Genomic DNA, 25,117 nt, shown 5'->3' with positions numbered 1-25,117 from the left:
TCTTAAAAATGACCGAAATTTAGAGGGAAGAAATTCTGGTTTCAGTGGTGCAGATACATATCTTTATCGGGATAATCAGGGTAGCCATTGCAATGTGCGTCTTTTTTTTCATCCATGAATTGAGGGTCTCTGAGGGGGGTCCCATAACTCCATGACAAAAAAAGCTTGAGGGTTTTAATTATATGGCTGTTCAGAGTTCCACATATTTATCACACATACAAAGTATGAGCCGATTTGGCCGACCCCCGTCTTCCGACCTCTGTCTGGTTTTCTCATGCAATGACTGCCCATTGATCTTGTGCTATAGAAATAAAGCAGACTCCCCAGACTAATGTTCAATCTTAAAAGATTAAGCTTAGAATGGTGATAGCCAGACTAGCGTAAATGCAGATGTCAAAACAGAGCGAAATGACACCACACATTTCCCTTATATTAGTTTAGCCTAGTATTATCAAACTACTGAAAACCATTCACAGAAAAGAGGGATTATTATAATGATCTCGGAATGCATCATGGGAATCCAGGCAACTCAAAACAATTGAATGACCATTTAAACAATTTATTTACAATTTACAGTTTCCAACTTTACAACTTACAGTTTATTTACAACTCAAAAACATGACACAAGGATACAAGGATGTTTATTTGCCACATGCATATGATTACTAATGCAAAGAATGCAGTGAAATTGTCCGTTCCTTCGGCTTTAGAACAAAAATTCATTTATAGATTTCTTCCATAGCTACACTGTAAAAAAATCTCCTGCTAGTCTCCTAAAAAGGCGTGGCGCGTTCGAACCCTACGTCATAGGGGAACAGGAAGAAGCCTCCTGTGAATCGTCTCGCTTTTTCAACCGTCTCTGTATTCATTTATCTATGTAAGGCATTTCCATGGAACTTGTGGAACAGTAGCTACATTTGTTCCGTGACCTGATATGAAGTCCTAGAAGCACACCACCCAGAATGATGATCACAACAGAGAGAAGAGACCCCACCAGGATAAGGGCAATCTGTGCCCTCCCACCCTTGGGCCTGTTGCACAGGTTCCCTTCACAGCACTCCACCTTAGAGTTTATCAGACCAGATACGTCTCCTTTGCAGATAGTCCCGGAGGCACATCCCTTCATAATAGTTATCTGCCCATCCGACTCGGCTGTAATGAATATTAAGTTCATTATCGAAAAACGTGGACTGAAACACAATCAATATTGATGGATTTGAAGGGGAAACAAACTCACTTGTTGTTTTAATGCAATAGTCCTCATTTCCGACACAAGACATGGATTTTGTACAGTCATTGTCTTCACAGGTGAAACATGTCTTCCCATTAGGAGTATTATCTGTGTTAAACTCTAGAATAAAGAAAACACGCACACACACACACACACACACACACACACACGCACACACACAGGTGTGTTACTGCTGACATTACACAAGTTATTAAATACTCAATAATACGGTACTGAATGTACAGTACCTGGAGTTTTTTTAGTATTGCACAGGTCTTTGTCACAGCATTCGATGCTGATTCTCCTCTTAGAAACTCCAAGGTTTAATGACCCAGCGATGCAGTGATCCGGCTCATAGCAGCACTTTTGATAGCGCACTATTTCTGTACCACCTATCAGTGAAAAGGAATACCGTGTCACCACAGTGCCAGTCAGAACATTGCATTAGTCAAGGCAATGTAGTATCATGCCATCAATTCTACCTGAATAAACTCCACAATGAGTGAATGAGTGAATGAACAAACAAATGAATGAAAGATTTTCATCTGACCTTCATGTAATGCTTCGGTTATGCTGGCACATGATCTTGGACAGTCTTTGGTTTGGTTGCAGTTCTGGAACTCGGTATCAAGTGGGCAGCGGTAGCAAGAGAGTGTGGCCACTGACAACGTACATATCAAGCCATTAAGCCAATATAATCTTAGTGTGAAAATACCATTTATTATTTTTTTTTATCATATTGTAGTATGATGATTGGTACAACACTGCCACACTTTAAACTCAGCGATTCTATAGAAATCTACAACCTACAGAAACTCTGGAATACACAGAGAAGGAAACAAATCAAACCAGGAGGTAATCATGAACAGAAATACCTTCGCAGACAAGTGTGCACAAAAGTCCAACGACAATGCTGCCTTTCATCTTGATTGAAGTGACAAAGAAAGTGCAAAACAAGTCCTCCTCCTCTTTTTATCTGGGAGTTGGGAGGCGTGTGATTTCCCATCACTGAAAAGGCAAAATTGAAAGTCTAAACCTGTTTTTGCCATCATACGTGCCTTCTTCCTTGTTGGTGGCCAATAAAAGATTCTTTGTGTTGTCAGTACAGCCAAAGCTGGTCATTTCAGCTACTGTATACTACTGTATACTGTAAAATGTTTTGTATCTAAAAACCTTGTGACTTTGATTGAGGAAATTATCCCAGCAGCAGATTGAAACCTAATTAGTTCCATATAAGAACAGCAACACACCGTTGATAGGGACAGCCACCACACATTCTGCATGTTGCACCGCGGACCCTTAAAGCCCTCCTCCATAATACAATAGGAGCTGCCTGCAGTCAATCAATAACCTGGTATAATCAATGGACCACATATCTCACTGGAGACAACTGCATGGACACAACTGCAACCTGAGTGGCATTACATACCCTCTTTCAGAGTACAGCATATGCTGCCAATTGGCAACAACATAAGTGTATGATTGTTTGCTATTGTAAAGAATTGTATCTCCAAAATTAGAATTCTTAATGTACCAACTGACTAGGCAGTTGATCACAGGGTCAAACGTCAAACTTGTATCAGCTCAACATGTTGCTTATAGCACATTGTTTGTGCAGTATGCGGTTGTGACCCAGATTTAGGAACCAGTTCTGAATGACAATGCACTACATTGTTCAACTTGAATGCCTTGTGATACTTACCCATCCAGTAAACACCTCAGCCCTGATATTTGACACTCAGCTCAACAAATGTGAATACTCACGTTTGTTGTTGGATGACTCACCTTCTACCTCTCGAGATGACCAGTCTTTTGGAATTTGTTTATCAAATTTGTGTGTTGCCAATTGTGGGAAATTCATACCACTATTGTGTGTGGGTTCAACCAAGGAAGACAAGCTCAATTTGCTTTTACTTTTTATTTTTAAATGCAATGGTATATCCGGATGTTTTCCAGCCTGCACTGGAAAAAAAAGCAGGTAGAACGCCTGTGTGTATGTTAATTTAGCAGATCATTTTATCCAAAGCACATAAGCCTAAGACTAAAAATAAAGACTAAATAAAATATTTCAGTTGATCTTCTAAAATACAATGGCATAACAAAATATCAGTGCTGGAGCCTGGATACAGTTAAAACATGTTTTAGTTGAAGTTAAAGTTGACCATATAAACCATATAAAGTTGACCAGGTGGTACTGCAGCTGAAGAGGGTGGGCCGAGTGTGGCAGGACGTCCTCCCCGTCAACAGGGGCGCACCTTGTCAACAGGCAAGGCAGGCAACTGCTTGGAGCCCCGAGCCGCTAGGGGGCCCCGAGACCTCAGAGCGTTTACTGGTGGGACAAGCGAGAATTGTCAATAGAGATTGAATGGGCTACGTGATTTTGTGTGCTCCTGTCCTGTCCTGTCTTACAAATAGTAGCCTACATGTATGCTATCGGCTTATAAACAGTAGATCTGTGTCCAAAAGAGTTCGAACAATCCACACATATTGAGCCTGACTGACGCAAAGTGCATCAAAAAACACACCCATTGTTCTCTGTTACATTACTCCGCGATTATTAGTCGCAGCGAGATGAGACCTGTATCGCACGAAAGAGCAGAAGTGGGGCTTTCCAACGAGACTAGACACTTGTCTGTACGATCAAGTATGAAAATCATGAAGTTAAATCAAAGTATATCATATTTACAGTATATGCTCTGCGTTCACCCGCACATCCAGTCTCGCTTGAATTACTGGCAAACCCGGCATCGCACAGAGATGCCACACATATCAGATGAAAGAGGGGAAACAGAGCTTTCCATTGATACCAAATACATCGATCCTTTTGTGTTATAAAAACAGACGAAGTGACAATCAAATAATAATGTCATATAGCTTAGGCTGTCGTTTGATTTACTCGTGAAACCGCGATCAGAAAGATATGACACACGTCATATGAAAGAGGAGAGCTAGAGCTATCCACACAGATACCAAATACAACCTTAGTTATAAAACAGACCAAGTGACAGCAAAATAATAACTTCATTTAGCTCCACTTACCCTATGTTTTTGTGTGCCATAATAGCTGTTCATAATCCAACGTTATCATGTGTTTCTCTATGGCAAGGCACTTTCATATGGTTTTGAGATCCTATAGCAAACTCCTGTATGGTATCCAATTCGAAACTCATTTTGCATCCAAATTTGTTTGACAAATAAAAAATTTACTTTGTTCATTGCAATGCAGTAAAAGAAATATTATAGAGAATCATCATGTGGGCACGTCATGTGTGCTACAATGCAAACAGGTCAGGTCAGATCAGCTTGTTTCTGGAAGGTAGGCCTACACACCACATATTTCTGTAAATTGCTCAGACCCAAAGTATCCCTCCATCATGGTTCTTATATTGCCATTTTCAGGGTAGTCAGGCCTACACAACCATGAAAGTCATGTCGAGCTGCATGCTTGCTGTGGTGAGATACACGTCAAAATGTAAGAATTTGTATAGTAGCCTATGCTTTTTGAATTTGTATTATTTAAAAATCTAAAATAAATCAATGCAAGTATTTATGCAAGATATTGTGGCAGATCTGGGTAGCCTAGACTGTGCTGGAAAAAAAAAACCAGTATGTAGCATGTGTGAATGGCACTTGCAATGACCAGGATAAATGCTTGTAACTAGAGTTAGTGAAAATGCCCCTAAAACAGCTTAGGGCATAGGGCTAGTTAAAGACAAGTGTACCATTTAATCTAGAGTCATGTATAGTGAGAAAGCTCTCTATTTAGGGAGGGAGGCAGTAGGCAGCTGCCTTCCGTTTCGAACAGAGCAATGTATGTTGGTTTATCTGGAGCGCAATTTTTTTCATGCTGCTGACTCTGAGGCAGTCTGGAAACTACCGCCATAATTTTTGCCTGAGATAAGGGGACCAATCACAGAACAGGGGGGAGAGCAAGACGATGAAGAGCTATGATTTGATAGACATTTGTGGCGCTCAATGAACAGATCTGGGCATTTTTTCAAATACGTCTCATTTGAGAAGTGTAGGCGCTAGCCAGGCTATCTTGGTGTTGGGAGAGCACACAATGACCTCAAACGTACCAGAATATGCACGTGCAAGATGTGCACGTGCCGTGCAGGAAGTTGGCTTCCTCTGAGGAGATTCACACAAACTTGAGGAACAAATTCCAAAAGACTGGCCACCTTGAGAGGGACGATGAGTCATCCAACCACAAACTTGACTATTCACATTTGTTGAGCTGAGTGTCAAATATCAGGGCTGAGGTGTGGATGAGTAAGTATCAAAAGGCATTCATGTTGAACATTCTATCTAGCGCAAGGTCATTCATAACTGGTTCTTAATCTGGGTCACAACTTCATATACTGCACAAACAATGTGCTAATCAAAATGTTGAGCTAATTCAAGGGATAAAGTGCCAGGTCAGTTCGCACATTAAGCCTTTTTATTTTGGAGATAAAATGCTTTACATTAGCTAATAAGCATACACCTATATTGTTCCCAACTGAAAGCATATGCTGTACTCTGAAAGAGGGTAATGCCACTCAGGTTGCAGTTGTCTCCAGTGAGATATATTGATTTTGCCAGGTTATTGATCGGCTGCAGGCAGCACCTGTTGTGTTATAAAGGAGAGCTGTATGGGTCCCTGGTACAACGCGTGACACGTGTAGTGGCTGTCTCCAGCAATGGTGTTGCTGTTGTATCGTATTGTACTAATTGGTTTCAATCTGATACTGGGATAATTTCCCAATCAATGTCACAAGGGATTTACAGTTAAGCCCAAAATGATTAGCCCCCCTTATGAATTCAGACATAATCCTTTGTTTATACATGAAAATGACCATTTCCAAGAATGTGCCTATTTTATATGATTACAGAAGCGCAAAGACAGTATGCCCACAAAGTTTGATGATCATTGTTTACTCATGCTCTGATGTGACAAGAAAAGCAAAAATTGACATGTTCAAAATTATTAGCCCCCAGACCATTAATAGTCATTAGTGTAGCCTTTCTTTGCTTCAACTGACAACAACCTCTTTGAATAGTCTTTTACTATGTTGGCACATATCTCTTAGGCACTCTTTAGCTCCAGCTCGTCCAAACTGCATGGTTTTCTTGTATGGACTCTTGCTTTAAGCACGTGCCACAGATTCTCAATGGGGTTGAGGTCTGGTCTCTGTGTAGGCTATTCCAGCACCTTGATTTTAGTATCCTTTAGGGCGTTTTAGACCACTTTTCACTATGCTTTGGGTTATTATCATGCTGAAGGACCTGGTGGTGACCTAAGCCTAGACTAAGAGCAGGCGTCTTGATGTTATCCCTCAAAAGGTCAACATAATCTTTCTTTTTCATGATCCCATGCACCCAAACAAGGCTCCCTGTGCCTGAGACAGCAAAACAGCCCCATAACATGATGCTCCTACCACCATGCTTCACTGTGGGAACTGTATTTTTATGGTTGTAGGCCTTCCCTTTTTTCGCCAAACATAGGCAACATCCATGTGCCCAAACAGCTCCAGTTTAATGTCATCAGACCAAAGGACAGTTTTCCAAAACTCATTTTTAGCTTTTAAATGTGCATGGGCAAAGTTCAGTCTGACTTTGGAGCACCCCTTTTGGAGTAATGGGTTTTTTCTCAGCCGATGACCTTGGAGGCCTCCACAATAAAAATCCCTCGCTACTGTCTTCCTCAAGACTTTAACCCCAGAGGTCTCAAGGTCAGCAACTATCATTTTGGCGGATGTGCAGGGTTCCTTGCTAACATCCCTGATGATTTTTCTCTCTAGATTATGATATTTAGCATTTTCATCCACACTTAGGTTTGTTATGCACAAACTTGGAACTCTTTGTACTTTGTAATGATGCCTTGCACGGCTGTTCTACAGACTGTGAAGCATCTAGAGATTACAGTATAGCCTTTCTCCATATTATAGGCCTTGTAACGGTGGCGGCCCCAGGTAATTAAATATTCAGGGACAAAGAGGACTCAGGTGTTCTTTTCTTAAGAGTCACGAGCACTCGTTTACTGACATTAACGAAAAACATCGCATATTGCAATAGGCCTAGACTATAAGCAACACATTGCAGTTTCAGGATGCTAAACAAGAAATATGTAAAACAAAACTAATGTGTTCGTAGAGTGTGTGTGTGTGTGTGTGCGTGGAGCTTAGCGTGAGCAGTGAGAGAAGCCTTTGGAAAGTCGAGCAAGGTAACGTGGACTTTTGTTGCAACTCACGGCCCGTCACTCAAGGGGTTATATGTCCAGGTCCGTATGGATGTTCTCCACTCCACCAGACGACAATTCCGCTTGAAGTTGGATATCAAAACCAGTGTGGATATTCTCGTTGAATCATAATTCCTCTTCGACGTTTCGGGAAACCTACTCCGTGAAAAACCAGTGTGGATATTCTCGTGGGACCAGTGTGAGTAGCCTATAGCTGAAAAGTTTCAAAGTGTAGTTTCTACCGACATGCCGGTTGTCCGCTTGGGCCTTCGGGTGAAGCTGAGAAAACTTATACCAGACCGCGAAACGTAAGGCTGTGTGGCAGGTTTGCTACCGAAATGTTTTGAAACTGATTAGGTTTTTGACGAGTCAAAAGAAACGTTTAGAACTCGTAAACCGACAACTGTAATAAACAAAAGACGCTCCTTCAGGCTCGCACCAAAGCTCCTTGTCTCGCGCTCCTGACACTGTTTGTAGCTCCCCATTTTGAATGTGTGCGCACTTCCTATATACACAGGAACCACTCCCACGTTGACATGACTGGAGAGAGTGAGTTCCGTTTCATACGGTCACTATTAACCAGTGTGAAAAATCCTTGGAATTTAGCACTCTGTTACACTCCCCCTCCCATGGAAAAACAACCCATGGTTGGTAAAGAGTTTAACCAGGATAGCAAAGGATATCAGCCTCATCTTCCGACTCTTCCAGTGGAAAATGCTTAGCAGCTTGTATGCAACCAACTGCAACATTACCAGCAAGAGAAGATTTGATCAAATCATGAGAGTACAGATCTTCAGTAAAAGATTCTCTGAGACCTTGTGAACCTCCAGGATCAAACCATTTTGAGAGACAGGTTCTCTGACACTTTGGGTCAATCTGGGTAGACCGAGTTGCTCCGGGCTCCGGAGGACATCGGCTCAAAGCCTGTTCAGAGGTTTGATGAGTAATCCTTCTGTTTTTATTCCGTCTTGCTTTTTTCCAGTTTGTAGGACTCTTGTTTCCGAAATCCTCCATCTGACACACATCATGTTCCGAGATGTCTGAAGGTAGATTCCTTCCATGAATGATGTCCCATGGTTTCTTCCTTTGTCTTTTGTGGGCCTTGGTTTTGGTCTTGGTCTCCCTGCATGATTTAAGAAAGCTCTTCACATCACTCCACATCCTGGGCCAAAAAACGACATCACGCAGACGCTTGTGAGTTGTGAAAATGCGTTGATGGCCACATGGCGATGATTCTTGATAAGCCTTCAGAAATGAAGTAACAACTGACCTAGGAACATAAAGCCTGTGCTTGGTATTGGACTGACTCCTTCGATACAGCAAGCCTTCTGAAATTACATATTTGCTCCTTGAAATTGCACATCCTTCAGACAATGACTTGGTGATGAGTTGTAGCCCAAGATCCTTCTTTTGCTCTTCCAACAGTGTCGACATTGAGACTGGGAAGTTTTCTGGAACTTTCTGGTCCATGAGATGAGGAACAGAAGAAAACAAGATAATGCTCTTGCTTGGGCTTTCCAGCTTAGAAACTCTGGAAAGTCTTGGAGAAAGGGGAGACGAAATCTGGCAGGATGAGAGAGGTGCTACAAAAGGGTCTCCTTGATGCAAACGACCAGGAGAGGTCAAAGAATTGAGAGAGTTAGTTTGAAGATCTTGCAGGATTCCATGCTGCAACCGCCCAATCATGGAGTGAAAGTCTGCAAGTTGTGCAACACCTTGCTTGTTCAGCTCAGCTGAGATCAGGGTCTCAATGTTTTTTAACAACATGTGATGTGCAAAGTTCTTCTTTGTTTGTTCCATTAAAACTCTCAGTTTTGCCTCCATATGCAAATGATTCCGTCTCATCTGTTTCTCAAGTTTCTCAAGCTTATGACTCAAATTCTCTAGGCGTTCATAAAACATAGGCCAGTTGGTCAGCGCATGATTAGAAGTCACTGTAGACAAAGCAGGTTGCAATACTACTTCTGAGGTGCAAGACAAAGAGGCAGGTATGTCTTGAATGTTCTCCAGCAATCCTAAAGTAGGCTTTGGTTGCTCAAGAACTATATTAGAAAGAGGAGTGACTAATGGAGTAAAAAGAGAAATAAGAGGTGGTATGCTATGAATGTGGCGAGTAGTATGTATATCAGTGGTCTCAGATAAGAACACAGTGTTCAAGGTGTCAGTGCTTTTAGACCAAGCCATGACTATCAACGGTGGGTTACTATGCAAATGGCAATAAACATCAGTGTAATATGTACAGAAAGGGAGATGATAGAAGCAGAGAAGCTAACTTCACTCTTAAACAAAACCCCAAGACATGAACACCTGTATAACACAATAGAACACATCAGGTTGCAATGTAACAGTTCAATGCACATATGCCCACACATCAATGAACACTTTTTTCAATTCAGAATTCAGAGAGTTCAGAGTTCAAATCACAACCACGTTCAGAGTGTAAACAAGTTCAGCAAAGAATGTCTCTGGAAACCATGTGTCACAAAAATCAAGCCAGTTGAATTTTTTTTTTTTTTCACATAGCTTTTGTTCGTATCCAAAGTAACATTCAATGTTCATTGTTCAATGTCCAGTCCCTGTTCAGGCGCCATTCTGTAACGGTGGCGGCCCCAGGTAATTAAATATTCAGGCGCCAGGTAGGCCTATAATCCTACCACTTAACTAAGGAAAACACCGTCAGCAATTAAACAAAAAATAAGTAAATAAAGAGGACTCAGGTGTTCTTTTCTTAAGAGTCACGAGCACTCGTTTACTGACATTAACGAAAAATATCGCATATTGCAATAGGCCTAGACTATAAGCAACACATTGCAGTTTCAGGATGCTAAACAAGAAATATGTAAAACAAAACTAATGTGTTCGTAGAGTGTGTGTGTGTGTGTGTGTGCGTGGAGCTTAGCGTGAGCAGTGAGAGAAGCCTTTGGAAAGTCGAGCAAGGTAACGTGGACTTTTGTTGCAACTCACGGCCCGTCACTCAAGGGGTTATATGTCCAGGTCCGTATGGATGTTCTCCACTCCACCAGACGACAATTCCGCTTGAAGTTGGATATCAAAACCAGTGTGGATATTCTCGTTGAATCATAATTCCTCTTCGACGTTTCGGGAAACCTACTCCGTGAAAAACCAGTGTGGATATTCTCGTGGGACCAGTGTGAGTAGCCTATAGCTGAAAAGTTTCAAAGTGTAGTTTCTACCGACATGCCGGTTGTCCGCTTGGGCCTTCGGGTGAAGCTGAGAAAACTTATACCAGACCGCGAAACGTAAGGCTGTGTGGCAGGTTTGCTACCGAAATGTTTTGAAACTGATTAGGTTTTTGACGAGTCAAAAGAAACGTTTAGAACTCGTAAACCGACAACTGTAATAAACAAAAGACGCTCCTTCAGGCTCGCACCAAAGCTCCTTGTCTCGCGCTCCTGACACTTCTTCTTCTTCTTCTTCTTCTTTTTTATTGGCGGTTGGCAAGCAACGAATGGTGTGCATTACCGCCACCTTCTGAAAAGGAGTGTGGGTCTGGAGTAACTACCCTCTTAAATCAAATTAAATTAAAAAGGAAAAAAAAAAAAAAGGGGCAAATAATTATATTCTGCATATAAGACCTGTGTCTCTTAGAAACTGAAACAGATGACTAATGCATGCTTCTCCTGATTGTCTCTGTAATATTACCCTAAGTCTCAGGGGTACTTCCTCAGCTTCAAGGCACCTGGATAGTTCCTGTCTCTCAGGCTGGTACTTACTACAGGACTCAATGGCATGCTCTATGGTTTCTTGAGTATTGCATTCACTACAGATGCCATCAACATGTTTTGTCATTAAAAACAATGTGCTGTTCAAACCTGTGTGGCCTAACCTCATTCTAGACACCATGTCTTCTTCCTGTGTGCATCTACTTGTAGTTCTACACCATCCCACAGTCCTTTGAATACTATAAAATTGTCTCCCAGTGTGTTCACTGTCCCACATCTTCTGCCACTTCTCTCTCAGCTTAGCCTTAGCAATACTCCTAATTTCAGCCTTGCTGTACTTAATCTCCATGTCTACATTAGGATGTTCTGTAGCTTTCTTAGCATGCTGATCTGCCAACTCATTCCCTGTTACTCCAATGTGCGCTGGAACCCACAGGAGTGCAACACTGATTCCTGAGTTCTGCAGACTGCTTGCTAGTTGGACTATGTCTAAAACAATGTCCTGCCTTGACTGAGACTGAACATTCTTAATACTGCACAATGCTGAGGAAGAGTCAGAGGCTATAACTATATTTCTTGGCCTAGGCCTATTACTCTCACTCCATGAGAGAGCCAAGAGGATGGCAACCAGCTCTGCTGAGTATACTGCCAGGTCATTATTTAGCCTCTTCCTCACAGCTATTCTCAGTTTAGGGATGACAAAAGCTGCCCCCACATGTCTGTCCTCTCTTTTTGACGCATCTGTAAATATAATAGATCGGTCCCCGTATGAATCCTGTAAAAACCCTTCCACATAAGCTTTATCTACTTCTTCGCCTTCCTCTCTTGCCTCTAGGAGGCCAAAGTCAACTGAAGGCAACTCAAGGGTCCACAGAGGCACTACTGGATAAGGCACTGTGGCACACACCGCTAACTGGTCTACCTCCACTTCTCTTGCTTTTCCTTGAATGATCCAGCCAAAGCTTTTGATTTTTGTGCTCACTCTCTCTTGACAGTTTACCAAGGTGTTCAAGCCTATGTGGCCGTCCTGGTGTCCCTTAAGGTTAGCCCAGTATACCAGAGCTAATTGATCTCGTCTGAGGTGCAAAGGCATCTCCCCCAATTCCACCAGTAAGGCTGCCACAGGAGTGGTTTTCATGGCTCCACTACATATTCTTAACGCTTGATGTTGCACAATGTCTAGCTTCTTTAGTGCCGTATTAGCAGCAGACCTGTACACAATACATCCATAATCAAGTACTGATCTTATTAACCCAATGTAGATGGTCTTTAATGCAGGCCTACTAGCACCCCACTCTATACCCCGCAGACACCGCATTACATTCAGTACCTTTTTACACTTCTCTCTCATTTTTTGGATATGCACTGCCCACGTTAATCGCTTGTCAAACCAAATACCTAGGTACTTGAAATGGTCTGTCCTTTCCAGCTCTTGCCCACAAACTGTAATTTTTAGGTCCTGACTTATAGTTCTTCTTGTGAAGAACATAGTCTTTGTCTTCTCCACAGATATCCTAAAGCCCCATTCAAGAGCCCACTTTTGTACAGTGTTTACTGCTTCCTGCATCTTGTTTACAATATGATTTATATTCCTTCCTCTCTTCCACATTGCTCCATCATCTGCAAATAATGCAACACCTATGGAGCTATCTATGTTCGGTAACACTTTATATTAGCACACACATATTCACCAGTAATTAGCTGCTTACTAACATGTATATTAGTAGCATACTAGCCATTTGTTAGTCATTATAAGTCACTAATTAATACCTTATTCAGCAAGACCTTATTCTACCCTTACTAGACCCTTAATTAAGAATTTCCCCTATGTAAGCTCCTAATTACCCCTTATTCATAGTTATGAAATAAGTTGTTGCATATGAATTATGACTTAAATATACATGGCTCAGTATGGGGCTTGTAAGGTGGTAGTACAACAAGAACAGTTATTCACCCCTAATAATACTTATCAAAGATGGTCTATTCAAACTGAACTAGACACTAAACCACATGTGCTAATAGTGTACAAACAACTAATAATTAAGTCTTTGTAATGCCAAATATGTTCCCTATTCTAAAGTTGGATCTTTGTTCACTATTAATTCACAAATAATTTGGCACTATTAACCCCCATGTATGTATACTGCCTCATACTAAAGGAGAAATCTGGTGTGATTCAATCCTTAGCTCTGCTGTTTGAGGTCAGTAGGGAAGAATAAGATGCTGTCCGTAAGGAAAAGAACAGAGAATTTGATACAACATACAGTAGACCAAATAGCAAACCCACAACTTATTCACACCGGAAGTCTTATTTATGTGACCCTTCACACTTAAAAAAATAGTTTTGAGTTTGAGACTTTTGAGTACTCAGGAGCCAAGAAAGTTAGCATACAAATATATCCAGGTTCGCCTTTCTCGCTATCTCGTATTCATTATATATTTTGTATTTGTGCTAACTTAGCTGTCTGCTTCTTGTGTAGCCTACTATGTGCTGTAATACAGTTAATAAGTGTGAATAGGAGGCAACTTTAGTTTAGGGAACACATGGGGGTTAATAAGTGCCAAATGAATTGTGAATTAAATGTGAACAAAGACACAACTTTAGAACAGGGAACATATTTGGCATTACAAAGACTTAATTATTAGTTATTTGTACACTATTAGCACTGGTGGTTTAGTGTCTAGTTCCATTTGAATAGACCATCTTTGATAAGTACTATTCGGTGTGAATAACTGTTCTTGTGGTACTACCACCTTACAAGCCCCATACTGAGCCATGCATATTTAGGTCATAATTCATATGCAGCAACTTATTTAATAACTATGAATAAGGGGTAATTAGGAGCTTACATAGGGGAAATTCTTAATTAAGGGTCTAGTAAGGGTAGAATAAGGTCTTGCTGAATAAGGTATTAATTAGTGACTTATAATGACTAACACATGGCTAGTATGCTACTAATATACATGTTAGTAAGCAGCTAATTACTGGTGAATATGTGTGTGCTAATATAAAGTGTTACCCTATGTTCTTAAATACACCGTTTATCATAATAGTAAAAAGTAGAGGACTTATTATACTACCTTGGGGAGTACCATTTTCAACCTCATACTCATTGCTAAAAACACCATTTATTTTTACTTTAATTTTCCTTTCTGATAGGAAGCTTTTAACCCATTGCAACATTCTTCCTCTTATACCAAGCTGAGACAGTTTAACAAGCAATCCCTCCTTCCACATCATGTCATATGCTTTCTCTATATCAAAATATACTGCTATAACAGACTCTTTATTTACCTGCGCCTTCCTTATGACATCCTCCAGGGCTACTGCTGGGTCCATAGTGCTTCTGCCTTTCCTGAAACCTGACTGATAGTTGTGTATTAAACCTTTGATCTCTAGAGAATATACCAACCTGTCATTCACCATTCTTTCAAGGGTCTTCCCCATTTGGGAGGTTAGCGCTATTGGCCTATAGCTACCAGGACTTTTTGGGTCTTTCCCGGGTTTCCTTATAGGAATAATGATGGACTCCTTCCAGGAAAGGGGGATTACTCCCTCTTCCCACACCCTATTATACAGCTGAAGCAATACCCCTTTACTCTCATCACTCAGTTTCTCTAGCATTGAATAGCATATTTTATCCCCTCCTGGTGTAGATCTGCCTACCTTTTTTAAAGCACTGTTCAGTTCCTGAAGTGTAAATAATCTATTTAACACTCCTCCTTCCCCTTCACTCTCTTGTTCTTCCATACTATACTTAGCCATTGTGTCATGCCTTGCTCTCCTCTCCTCATGACTCAGACTATCTGAGCTATGCACCTTAGCCAATGTTTTTACTATCGCTTCTGCCTTATCTTTACAATTTGTAATGACATTCCCTCCGTCTACCATTACTGGGTATTCATATTCCCTTCCGTTTCCTCTCATCTTTTTGATCATTCCCCACACTCTTTCTATAGGTGTTGTCCGTCCAAGTGAACTACAGAACTTTCTCCAATACTCCTTCTTTGTCTTTTTAATTACTTGTCTAACCTTAGCTTGTGACCTCTTATACTCTATCAGATTCTGGAAGTTATGTGTCCTTTTTAAAGTTCTGAAGGCCTTATTTCTCTTTTTTATGGCTTCACTACATTCCTTAGACCACCATGGCACTATTTTATTCAGACCCTTAGGCTTAGTTTTTGGAATAGAGCTTTCTGCCGCAACTACTATACTACTACTAATAGCACTACATAAACCTTCAACACTTTGACTACTATCAATACTCAAGAGTTCAAAGTCACTTAGTTCTTCATATTTATCCCAGTCAGCTTTCTCTAGGATCCACCTTCCCTCCCTTACTTCATTAACTCTTTCCACCTCCAATCCTATACTGACTATTATTGGGAAGTGATCACTTCCTATACTATTTTCCCTACATACCTCCCAATTACATTTATCTGCTATTTCACTAGTCACTATAGTTAAATCTATAGCAGACTCATTACCCCTTATCACATCAACCCTAGTGCTTGAACCGTCATTTAGACATACTAGGCCCTTTTCCTCCATGAAAGTTTCAACCACACCGCCATTGTAATCATCCCTGTTTCCCCAGAGTGTGCTGTGTGCATTAAAATCCCCACACCAAATAACTTTCCCATTTACATTTTCCCAAATTTCATCTATCTGTTCTGTCTCCAATTGCCTACATGGATTGTAGAAATTAATGATCCTCACACTGCCTATCCCTGTCCATACTTCTATTATGATGTATTCTAAATCATTCCCAATCTTTACTTCTCTATATTGAATCCCCCTTCTCACAAATGTAGCACATCCGCCACCATTACCTTCCCCTCTGTCTCTTCTGACACTTGTGTATCCTTTTATGACAAACTCCAGTGACTGTTTCAACCATGTTTCTTGAACACATATAATGTCTGGTTTATGTTCTAGGTCATTTAATAAACCTTTCAACTCCTGTCCATTTGCCACAAGACTTCTAGCATTCCACTGAAATACTACAAAGGGTTTTATATTGGCACCTGCGCTGGTTCATTCATCTCACTCTGTGTTAGCTCTAATTGTATTTTCTCCCATGACATGTTTCCTATGTTAAGGAATTTGGATGCAGCTTTCACAATTATCTTAATTTTTTCCGTTTTGGTTTTTGCTTGGTCAGAGCAGTTTACCACATATGCTATAAATAGTATCAGTTTCTCTGTGTTTACTGTTTGCTCCTTACACATATCCCTTCTTTCATTGATTTGCACTTGTGCTTGACTCCCCTCTCTACTCTCACTTTGAACTGCTTTGGCTGCTTCAGCATACGTCAGATTCCTTGACGACCGTACCTGCTGGATTGCTACTGCCTTTTTCCTAACTGGGCAACCACCATAAGCGGCCGTGTGGTCCCCACCACAGTTACAGCATTTCCTCTCTTCGTGAGTTCCACATTCCCCATATTCATGCTCCCCTCCGCACTTCCCACATCGCTGCTTGCCTCTACAGACTTTTGCAATATGCCCATATCTCTGACACTTATAGCATCTGACCGGAGGAGGAACATATTCCCGCACATAGAAGCTCATGTAGCCTATTGTTGCTCTCTCCGGTAACATTTGCTCTTTAAATTCCAGGAGAACAGAGGTACTATCCACTTTTTCACCATTCCGCTTTGCTTGAAGTCTTTTCACGCTCAACACCGTCCCTCCTTTAATGACTTTCCTGATATCCTCCAATTTCTCCCCCAGCGGGATTCCTGATATGACCCCTTTCGCTCCCCACTCCCCAAACTTCTTAACCTCACTTACTTCTTTCTTGCATACTGACTGAAATTTCAGAGCCTTATCCCTTTGGCTAGTATTTTTACACTTAATCAGTAACCTACCATCCCGCAGTATCTTTGCCATGTCTATTTCTCCCAGTGCTTTCTTCAGCCCCTGTGTCAATACAAACAACCCAACATCGCTTACATCATGCCCTTCTTTAAACTTAATTATTACCCTTAGATCGTCTTCCTTACAAAGTTTCCTTCTTACCGCTCTATTCCCCTCATTAGTTTCATCCTGCTCTAGAGACCGTTTCTCTCTTCCCTGCCCTGTCCTTTGACTAACAGTTCTCCAAGACCCTGGAGTGTCAGGTATTTCCTCATCCTCATCCTCACCTCCACCACCACTACACTCATACATTCTATGCTATTCTCCAGACCCAGTCACAATTCAGATTATGCCAAATCCGCCAAATAGTTTAATATGAGTAATAAAGAGAGAGTCCTCGGTAATCCAAACAATCCGCTGCTTCCGTGGTTCCTCACGTCCAACCGGAAAAACCATCCAGACGCCCTGTCCGACTACCGACCCACCGATCCCGCCAATCCGTTTTCCTCTCCGCTCCTGACACTGTTTGTAGCTCCCCATTTTGAATGTGTGCGCACTTCCTATATACACAGGAACCACTCCCACGTTGACATGACTGGAGAGAGTGAGTTCCGTTTCATACGGTCACTATTAACCAGTGTGAAAAATCCTTGGAATTTAGCACTCTGTTACAGCCTCAATGATGTTCTTTCTGAGGTCCAGACAGATTTCCTTTATCCTCAGTATGCCTGTAAAGGCAGTCCCCTCTCAGACAGGTGTTCAAGTGCCTGTAGGCCTGTTCCTTGAAGTCTTTAGGTAACAATCAACGCTGGTTGGGTGTTCAGGTGTTGTCTGGACATTAACTAACTGCAAAGGTGTGGCTTGAAAGGTGACAGGTTGGTCGTGTGTGTTTAAAAGCAAAAAAATCACATGGGGGCTATTAATTTTGACCACTCCACTTTTCACACAATTTGAGATTAAGCATTCCCAATAATATATTAACACTCCAAAATGCACCAGATTCTACATAATAAAACTGGCGAATGTTTGATTTTTAAAATTTGATCAGGGATGAAAAATTTAGGGAGAATTTCCCATGTTCCAAAATTTCAGGGGGGCTAATAATTTTGGGCTTAACTGTAGATGCAAAACATCTCTTTCTGTGTAAAGCTGAAGTTATGACCTTGATTGTGTGCAGACAACACAGATAGAGAATCATTCATTGGCTATAGATAAGGGAGAAGGCACACTATGGCACAAACAGGTTTCTTGACCTCATCTTCCTAATCTGTAAAAAGGACTATAGCAAGCGAAAAGGCGTGTTTGGTGATATCTCTAGCCATCTCTAGCCACTCTAGCTCTTGCAGGGATCGTGCAGTCCGTTTAGAAATGCCACAAACTTTCAATTTGGTTTCTTCAGTCATGGGAAAATTACTGTACATGGCTCCCTACACACAGATGTGAAGAGGATTCTCCACTTTTAAGATGAAACCCAGCCTTATCCTTGGTCTTGTGCACACCTGTCTGTGAGGATATGTCTGCAAGACATTACAAGATACTGAGGCATGAACTGGTAGGAATGACAAATGGATGGATGGTAGATGGATAGAAAAAATGTAATTACACATAGATGGAATATGAACAAATCTTAGCACACCAATATGACTTGAAATTCATGATTTACAGACATACAGTAACGGAACAATCATAAAATGGATGACATGAAATGGCAAAGAGCAAAGTCCAAAAGCAAAATTGAAACATTTGTGTACAATAAACAGATGATCCATAATAGTCCAGTGCCTTGTGCATTCCTGTTGGATTTGTATAATTCTTGTTTTGCTTTGTGATAACATAGGTAGATATCAACATTCTACTTGATCTTCAAAGACAATTTGACAATGTTTAACATCAATCAACAATAGGTTTGATTAAATGTGATGGACACATGCAAGTACATCACATTGCAATATAGATTAGCTTCATTAAACTGCGCATAGACCTATACAATATAGTCTACTGGAAGATGTAAACATTGATGACACATATTTCTGGTATTCATGTAAGAAATGGTCAAATAATAATGATGAAAAATGATTTCTCTGTGCATTTCAAAGATAAAAAGGTAAAACCTCAAAACATGAAAGGCTGGAGATTAAGGTGAAGATGATTCCAGTTTTTTGTAACCCTGCTTATCAGTGTCATTTGGCGTATTGAAAGCTTCCTTAATTTCATTTTTCAATTTTTTAGCAGTGTCAACAACTCTTTTAGCATTTGCTATATTTGCTTTTACTGCCTTCGTTGCTGCTTCACCTGCAGTTTGTGCACCCTCTGCTGCCTGAGCACCCACAATACCTCCTCCAATGGCTCCACCAACTGCACTTATGCCGACAACGGCTCCAACTGCAGTTGCAGCCCCTGTGGCCGTTTTTGCAAACTTTGCTAAACCCACAGAGGCTGACTGAGACAATGCCATTTCACCCACAGCTAGTCCAGCCAAGATGGCTGTCATTCCGACACCAAGAAAAGCACCCAGGAGTGCTCCTGCTCCCACTCCTGCACATTTCACCAGGAGTTTATTTGTTACTCTATTAACAGCCTCCTCTCTGATATGTATGATATCATTTTGGTTTTCTGATAACATGTCCCTCATTTCAGCCTGTATTTTATCTTCCACTGCCTGCAGCATCTCATTAGTGTAGCAACTTCCTCCGTTCTGCCTGACCATCTCTTCTATGGTGTTCAGCAGCTTCTCCACTTCAACACTGTTGGGCTCTAGTTCCCAGTATTTGTTGTCAATCACATGACTGCGGCCTCCACATTTCTGAACCAGTTTCTTTAACTCCTCATTTTGATCTACGTATTGCTCAATGGTCTGACCCTTATTTAGTTGGGCGCCCCTAGTGAACAAGACCACCGTGTATTTTAACGCATCCTCACCAAATGTTTCTGTAATTTTGTTCACTATCTCCATCTCCTGCAATGTGTATCTCTCGGCTTTAAGCATAAGAACAAATGCATGAGGTCCAGGTGAACACTCAGCGATGCATCTAACAATCTCGCTCTTGATTTCCTCTTCAGGTCTGAAAATGTCAAAAAATCCAGGAGTGTCGACCACTTTAATTTTGCGTCCATGGATTATCTTCAGCTTTGAAGTGCAGTGGTTGGTAACTGCACTGGGTCCATTGTTTACTTCAAAGAATTCTTCTCCCAGAATGGTATTTGCAGAGGAGCTTTTCCCATCTCCAGTTTTCCCAATGAGCACAATTTTCATGTCCTTCATCTCAGAGTCACACACTGAATGGAAAAATAAACATTGTTAATTATCATTACGAAGTAGATGGTAAGAATAGTAAGGACAACTTATTCTCATCATTCTATGAACTACCGTTTTTTTTTTTTTTTTGCAAATTATTTTTGCCATACGAGAAACTCGAAATGTCAGCAAGTCGACGTGACAACATCAAATTCGAGATTTTGATAATGTAAAGATGAAATATCATGTCGACTTTAATCTTGACATGTCGACAATAAACTTGAAATGTCGAGAATAAAGTTAGTAGGCGAGACATCCGTGAATAGGGGAAATTTTTTAACTTAAAGATATCTTCATGAAACTTTACCAGTTGAATACTCACATAAATAGGAGGAGAAAAAAATGTATTGCAAGTTTTCTTTAATTTCTGTGTTGATAGAATAATGTAAGAAACTAGATGTACCTCATAGCGGTACCCAATATGACCGCCGCTCAGTTCTGCACATTCTCTCCACAAAAATGAATTTATGCATGTCAACTTTACTGTAGGCCTATCTCCTTTTTGCGTTATTTATATGCATATATCTCCTACTCTTGCAGCTCATATGTATATAAATGATGGTAGGCCTATAGGCTACATACATGCATGAGTTTGCTTTTGTGCATAAGAGTGTGTGTGTGTGTGTGTGTGTGTGTGTGTGTGTGTGTGTGTGCGCGCGCCTTGCATCTCAATGATGTATTACATTTTGAGGGACTAGTTTCTCAGCAGCAGCAAAATTTTACTTTGTAGATTAGTAGGCCTAGTACTGCATCAAAAAGTAAAACAGAAGCGAACTACAGTCGGGACATCTAGTATAGCCGCCTTGTAAACATGGTGATTCAGTGTGCATTCAAAAATTGTGAAAATAATTTAGATCATTGCTTCGCATTTGCTAAAATGTCTTATCATACCCTGCCAATCCCATAATGCAAATAATAGTAACCTATGACAACATTAGTTTTTTTCTTTTATTTACCAGAAAGCCTGATATAATACAGTCTGTTCAACTGGCATTAAGTCAAGTAAGTAGTCATTTTATTTATCGTCTTCTAGAATGCTTAATCAACATGGACACGGCGAGGACGCTCGTGCCCAATACCAAACTCATGTCATCAAGCATGTAAAAACTGGTGCCGGACGTTGCAACCATGTAATGCCATGTTCTCAAAAATGTCAGCGGCGAAATGCCATGCTAACAGGCTGAAGCTAACCCTTCATATCCTGACCCCCTGGATAAACTCTTCAACTTCCGTTTTAAGGTGCACTGTTCTAAAGCACAGCTCAGTGCAATGCTAACTGACAGCAGTGGCGCCTGCAGGCGTACGGCCGTACGCACCGTGCGTACCTTGAGACTACTCATCAAGGAAAGAAAATTACCCTTGTGCGTGTGTATTCACATCAAATTGGCCTACCATAACTTCCCAACTATGCACAATATCCCATTAGCCGCATGCCATGCCATCAGGCTATTTACAATTTTCTATATGAAGTTTGTCAACACGTTATCAAAATTAACTTAATGCAGAGCTACTGTATATCCACGCGCACATATTTCATTTGAGCAGGAGAGATTACGCACGCAGGCGCGCAAGTAGGCTACTTGTTGTTTTCTTTTACTCGGCTATCTATTGTTATCAGAACACAATGTGACGCTAAATCACTAACTCAAATACTCATCGTGGATATCGCAAGTTCTTTTAAACAACGAAAAGAGAAAGAATGGAAGATGGAGGCAGGAAAGCTAGAGGAGATTCCAGATGGGCAATAATAAGCTAGACAATTTGTGTGCTTGTCGGAACGTTAGACTAGCATTACAACACTGTTTAATATCAGACGTTAATGCTTGAACAAAACTAAACGTAACTTAGCAGTAACTTAGCTGTGTAACGTTGTCCAAATGAGTATTGTGTAAGGGATAATCAACGACGCGCCGTGCGTTTATAGGAAAATAATGCACGTTCGAAGTGGTAATAAGGACCCGACGCCGCAGGCGGAGGGGACTATACACTTCGATAAGTGCATTATCTTCCTATAAACGCACGGCGCGGAGTTGATTATCCCGCTTATACCACTGCTACTATCACTTTCAAATTTCTAATTGTGTAATTGCATGTGGATGTTATAGCCTATGTAGGCTACTTTTTTGCTGACCAATGCACAAATCTAAAACCGAGAAACGGACAAATATTGTACAATATCAGCAAAATATTTTCGGGGGGGTGATTGGTGTGCGTACCATAGCATTAATTCCTGCAGGCGCCCCTGACTGACAGAACAATTGCACCTTTGAATTTAGTACATGGGTAATTGTAATACAGTCACAAACACACTTTAGTTTTCATAAATTATACTTACCCGCCATTACTATCTTTTTTTAGTATGTAAACACAGAATCCCATCAACAGAGTAGCCTAAAAGGAGAAAAGAGCGTTTGTGAATCTACATGACACTTGAAATACAACTGGTCATGTTTCTCCTTAAAGCACTGCTATTTTGCTATTACATTGCAATTGCATATTTTGTGCAGCATTCAGTTCATCCAATTCAATCCTAGAATAAAATGGAATGACCCCAATTCATGTCAGGGTCTCTGGAGTATCATGTTATACTTTGACCAAAGATCCTTTAACCCTCTCTGCTTTGACTGACTGAGCAACGCTATTCTCACTGCATGAACACCTTTCATTCATGTGTAACAGGTGTCCACATTACGAGTAAGTATATGGTAAACAAGACCATGAAAGTGAGGTTTGCCGTTAGTTCAGTTTACTGTTTAGCAGAGGAAAAGGAAACCCCACCCTTGGTAAGAGCAATCAAAGCAAAACTTGGTGGCAAGATATGGTGAATAAATTCTAAAAGACAATCAACCTGAAGTCAGTTCAAAGTACAAATTATTGTAGCCCTCTACAGTTTTCAACTGAGTTTAAGCTGCACAAATAAGCAATTGATATTTATACCACTGGGGGCCAATATCCAATGCCATTTAGTGCTAAGACCCAGCTAAGCACCCAGTTAATAACAAAACCAACTAAATGAGTCATTATCCTCCCCAATCAGTAACGTTACATAGTGTAATATCAAGCATTCAAGGTATGCATTGTCATATACTGCTTTCTTTGTATTCATAAAAATGCTCCCCTTATGTATCTAAAATAAACTAGTGCAACATGAACGCAGGAGTTCAGCTTCGCTGAATGTCTATTGGCCTGCATCTGATTTGGCTCCAGTAGCAGGCAAATTGTTTTATCTGGACTCGTAGCCTACAATTTTCCACCATGTGATTAATTCAAAAAAAGTTAGAAAGGACTCACCGGAATAACGATGCTTCTCTCTGGGGCATTCAAAAATTATGTAACAAACAGGAAACACGCCTGCTGTTTAACCTCTGTTATGCCTGTGATTTACATTATCTTCATATGCACTTAGTTTATTAGTCAAATAGAAAGTAAGAAAAAACTATCAATTCTAGTCAATACAACCATTTCCTTAGCCATAGGCTTACACAACCACTAAAAAAACAAATTAGAATACAAATATATTTAATTGTTAATGAAATCAACGAATTTACAAATCATGAATCAATTCTCATAGTTGGCCAAACAAATTGATGGTACATCCAACAACTACCACAGCATCATCATAATAAAAGAAAAACTAAAAAGAATTTTAAGCACTCTTCTACAAAATAAATATACGTAAATGTAATAATGTTAATTAACATTAAACTAATCATGAATAAACATAAATGTTCATTTGGTTGAAATTCTTTTTGTTTTACAAAAAAGATATCTTTATGTTTTACTTGGCTGATTTTGGTTTATTTCCTCTAATAAAAGTTTTAATGACCATTAATGCATTAATCTCATACAATGTTTGGTGACTTGAACTAGGTTTACTGGGTATAATTACAATTATCCTGTAATTGTGCAGAAAATCTATTATATGATTTTCCATTCCACCAGTTATGTTACAGTATCATAGCTCACTTAAGACCAGAGCTCATCTACTCTAAAGCCATTCTGTCGATAATTTATAGTGAATGCTTAAAGTTTGTTGCTGCACATACACCGGTCCTTCAGAGACGTTTAGTTGGTGCCGTTTCCTGAATGAAACCGCACCTTCACATCCGTTAACAGTTTTGCAGCTCTGCAGTGTTTCCGTCAGTGCCGTTGTATCACCTCTGCCATAGATTTTTTCCGTTCAAATTTTATCTTCAGATTCCTTGACAAAAAGCATACTGAAACAGGACCAGACTGTTATGGGCAAATAAGCCTCTTGGTCCAACCTGAGATTCATATGACGTGCAGTTGTGAACTGTGGTGAAGTGGGCCATTACATAAAGGGTAGGGGTATCCCGATTCTCTTCTGGATGATCGGCCACATAGCCTCTCGAACAAATATTTGTCAAGACTATGCTTCACTTTGTAGAGCTGTTGCAGACAAGCAGCAATATGGCACTTCTGATCGTGGGGTTGGTAAACTATGCTTATTTAGTTCGTTTTCATTGGTAATTTCTCTGTCTGTTCAAAAGTAGCTGAGGCTTATGTATGAATTGATCAGTTATTATTCTTAAATGCATTACAGTTTTTTTCAATCGCTAACAAGCGTTTGTCCATTCATTTGACACATTTTCAAAACTCTAAACACAGCCTCTCACCTACAAAACACAATTGGCCAAATGGATCATTTTCCTCTCAAAAGCACATCCCATGTTCTTACACCACATTTTGTTACATATACACTAACTCGTCATTTCTCTGCACACACTAACTTTACCAAAACACTGGAAACCTGACTCAAAATGAAGTTATTTTGTCAAAGAATGAAGCTTGTTTTCACTTCACAA

The 25,117-nt window shown here is 40.5% G+C and overlaps 2 protein-coding genes across 2 annotated transcripts; both read right to left on the bottom strand.

Annotated features, from left to right (window-relative positions):
* Positions 1-543: 543 nt before the first annotated feature.
* On the bottom strand, positions 544-2,240 carry LOC134060085 (urokinase plasminogen activator surface receptor-like). Its single transcript, XM_062516685.1, has 5 exons — positions 2,107-2,240; positions 1,782-1,892; positions 1,480-1,623; positions 1,238-1,351; positions 544-1,152 (listed from the first exon to the last, which is right to left on the bottom strand). The coding sequence occupies exons 1-5, from the start codon at positions 2,153-2,155 to the stop codon at positions 866-868; spliced, it is 705 nt and encodes a 234-aa protein (XP_062372669.1). The 5' UTR covers positions 2,156-2,240; the 3' UTR covers positions 544-865.
* A 16,337-nt stretch (positions 2,241-18,577) lies between these two features.
* Positions 18,578-23,607, bottom strand: LOC134059995 (GTPase IMAP family member 7-like). The gene is made up of 3 exons (XM_062516568.1): positions 23,583-23,607; positions 22,627-22,682; positions 18,578-20,272 (listed from the first exon to the last, which is right to left on the bottom strand). The coding sequence occupies exons 2-3, from the start codon at positions 22,631-22,633 to the stop codon at positions 19,131-19,133; spliced, it is 1,149 nt and encodes a 382-aa protein (XP_062372552.1). The 5' UTR covers positions 22,634-22,682; positions 23,583-23,607; the 3' UTR covers positions 18,578-19,130.
* Positions 23,608-25,117: the final 1,510 nt, after the last annotated feature.

This window comes from Sardina pilchardus, chromosome 16, assembly GCF_963854185.1.
Source record: "Sardina pilchardus chromosome 16, fSarPil1.1, whole genome shotgun sequence".
Taxonomy (NCBI): Eukaryota; Metazoa; Chordata; class Actinopteri; order Clupeiformes; family Clupeidae; genus Sardina; species Sardina pilchardus.
Note: the sequence above shows the minus strand (reverse complement) of the source record. Positions and strands in the feature narration are given on the sequence as shown.

Excerpts from the sequence above, each read along its gene's own strand:
- LOC134060085 (XM_062516685.1), bottom strand. The coding sequence starts at position 2,155 with ATGAAAGGCAGCATTGTCGTTGGACTTTTGTGCACACTTGTCTGCGAA. Across the intron at positions 1,352-1,479 it reads CAATACTAAAAAAACTCCAG|AGTTTAACACAGATAATACT; the intron begins GTACTGTACATT and ends TCTTTATTCTAG. Across the intron at positions 1,153-1,237 it reads CTATTGCATTAAAACAACAA|CCGAGTCGGATGGGCAGATA; the intron begins GTGAGTTTGTTT and ends TATTCATTACAG.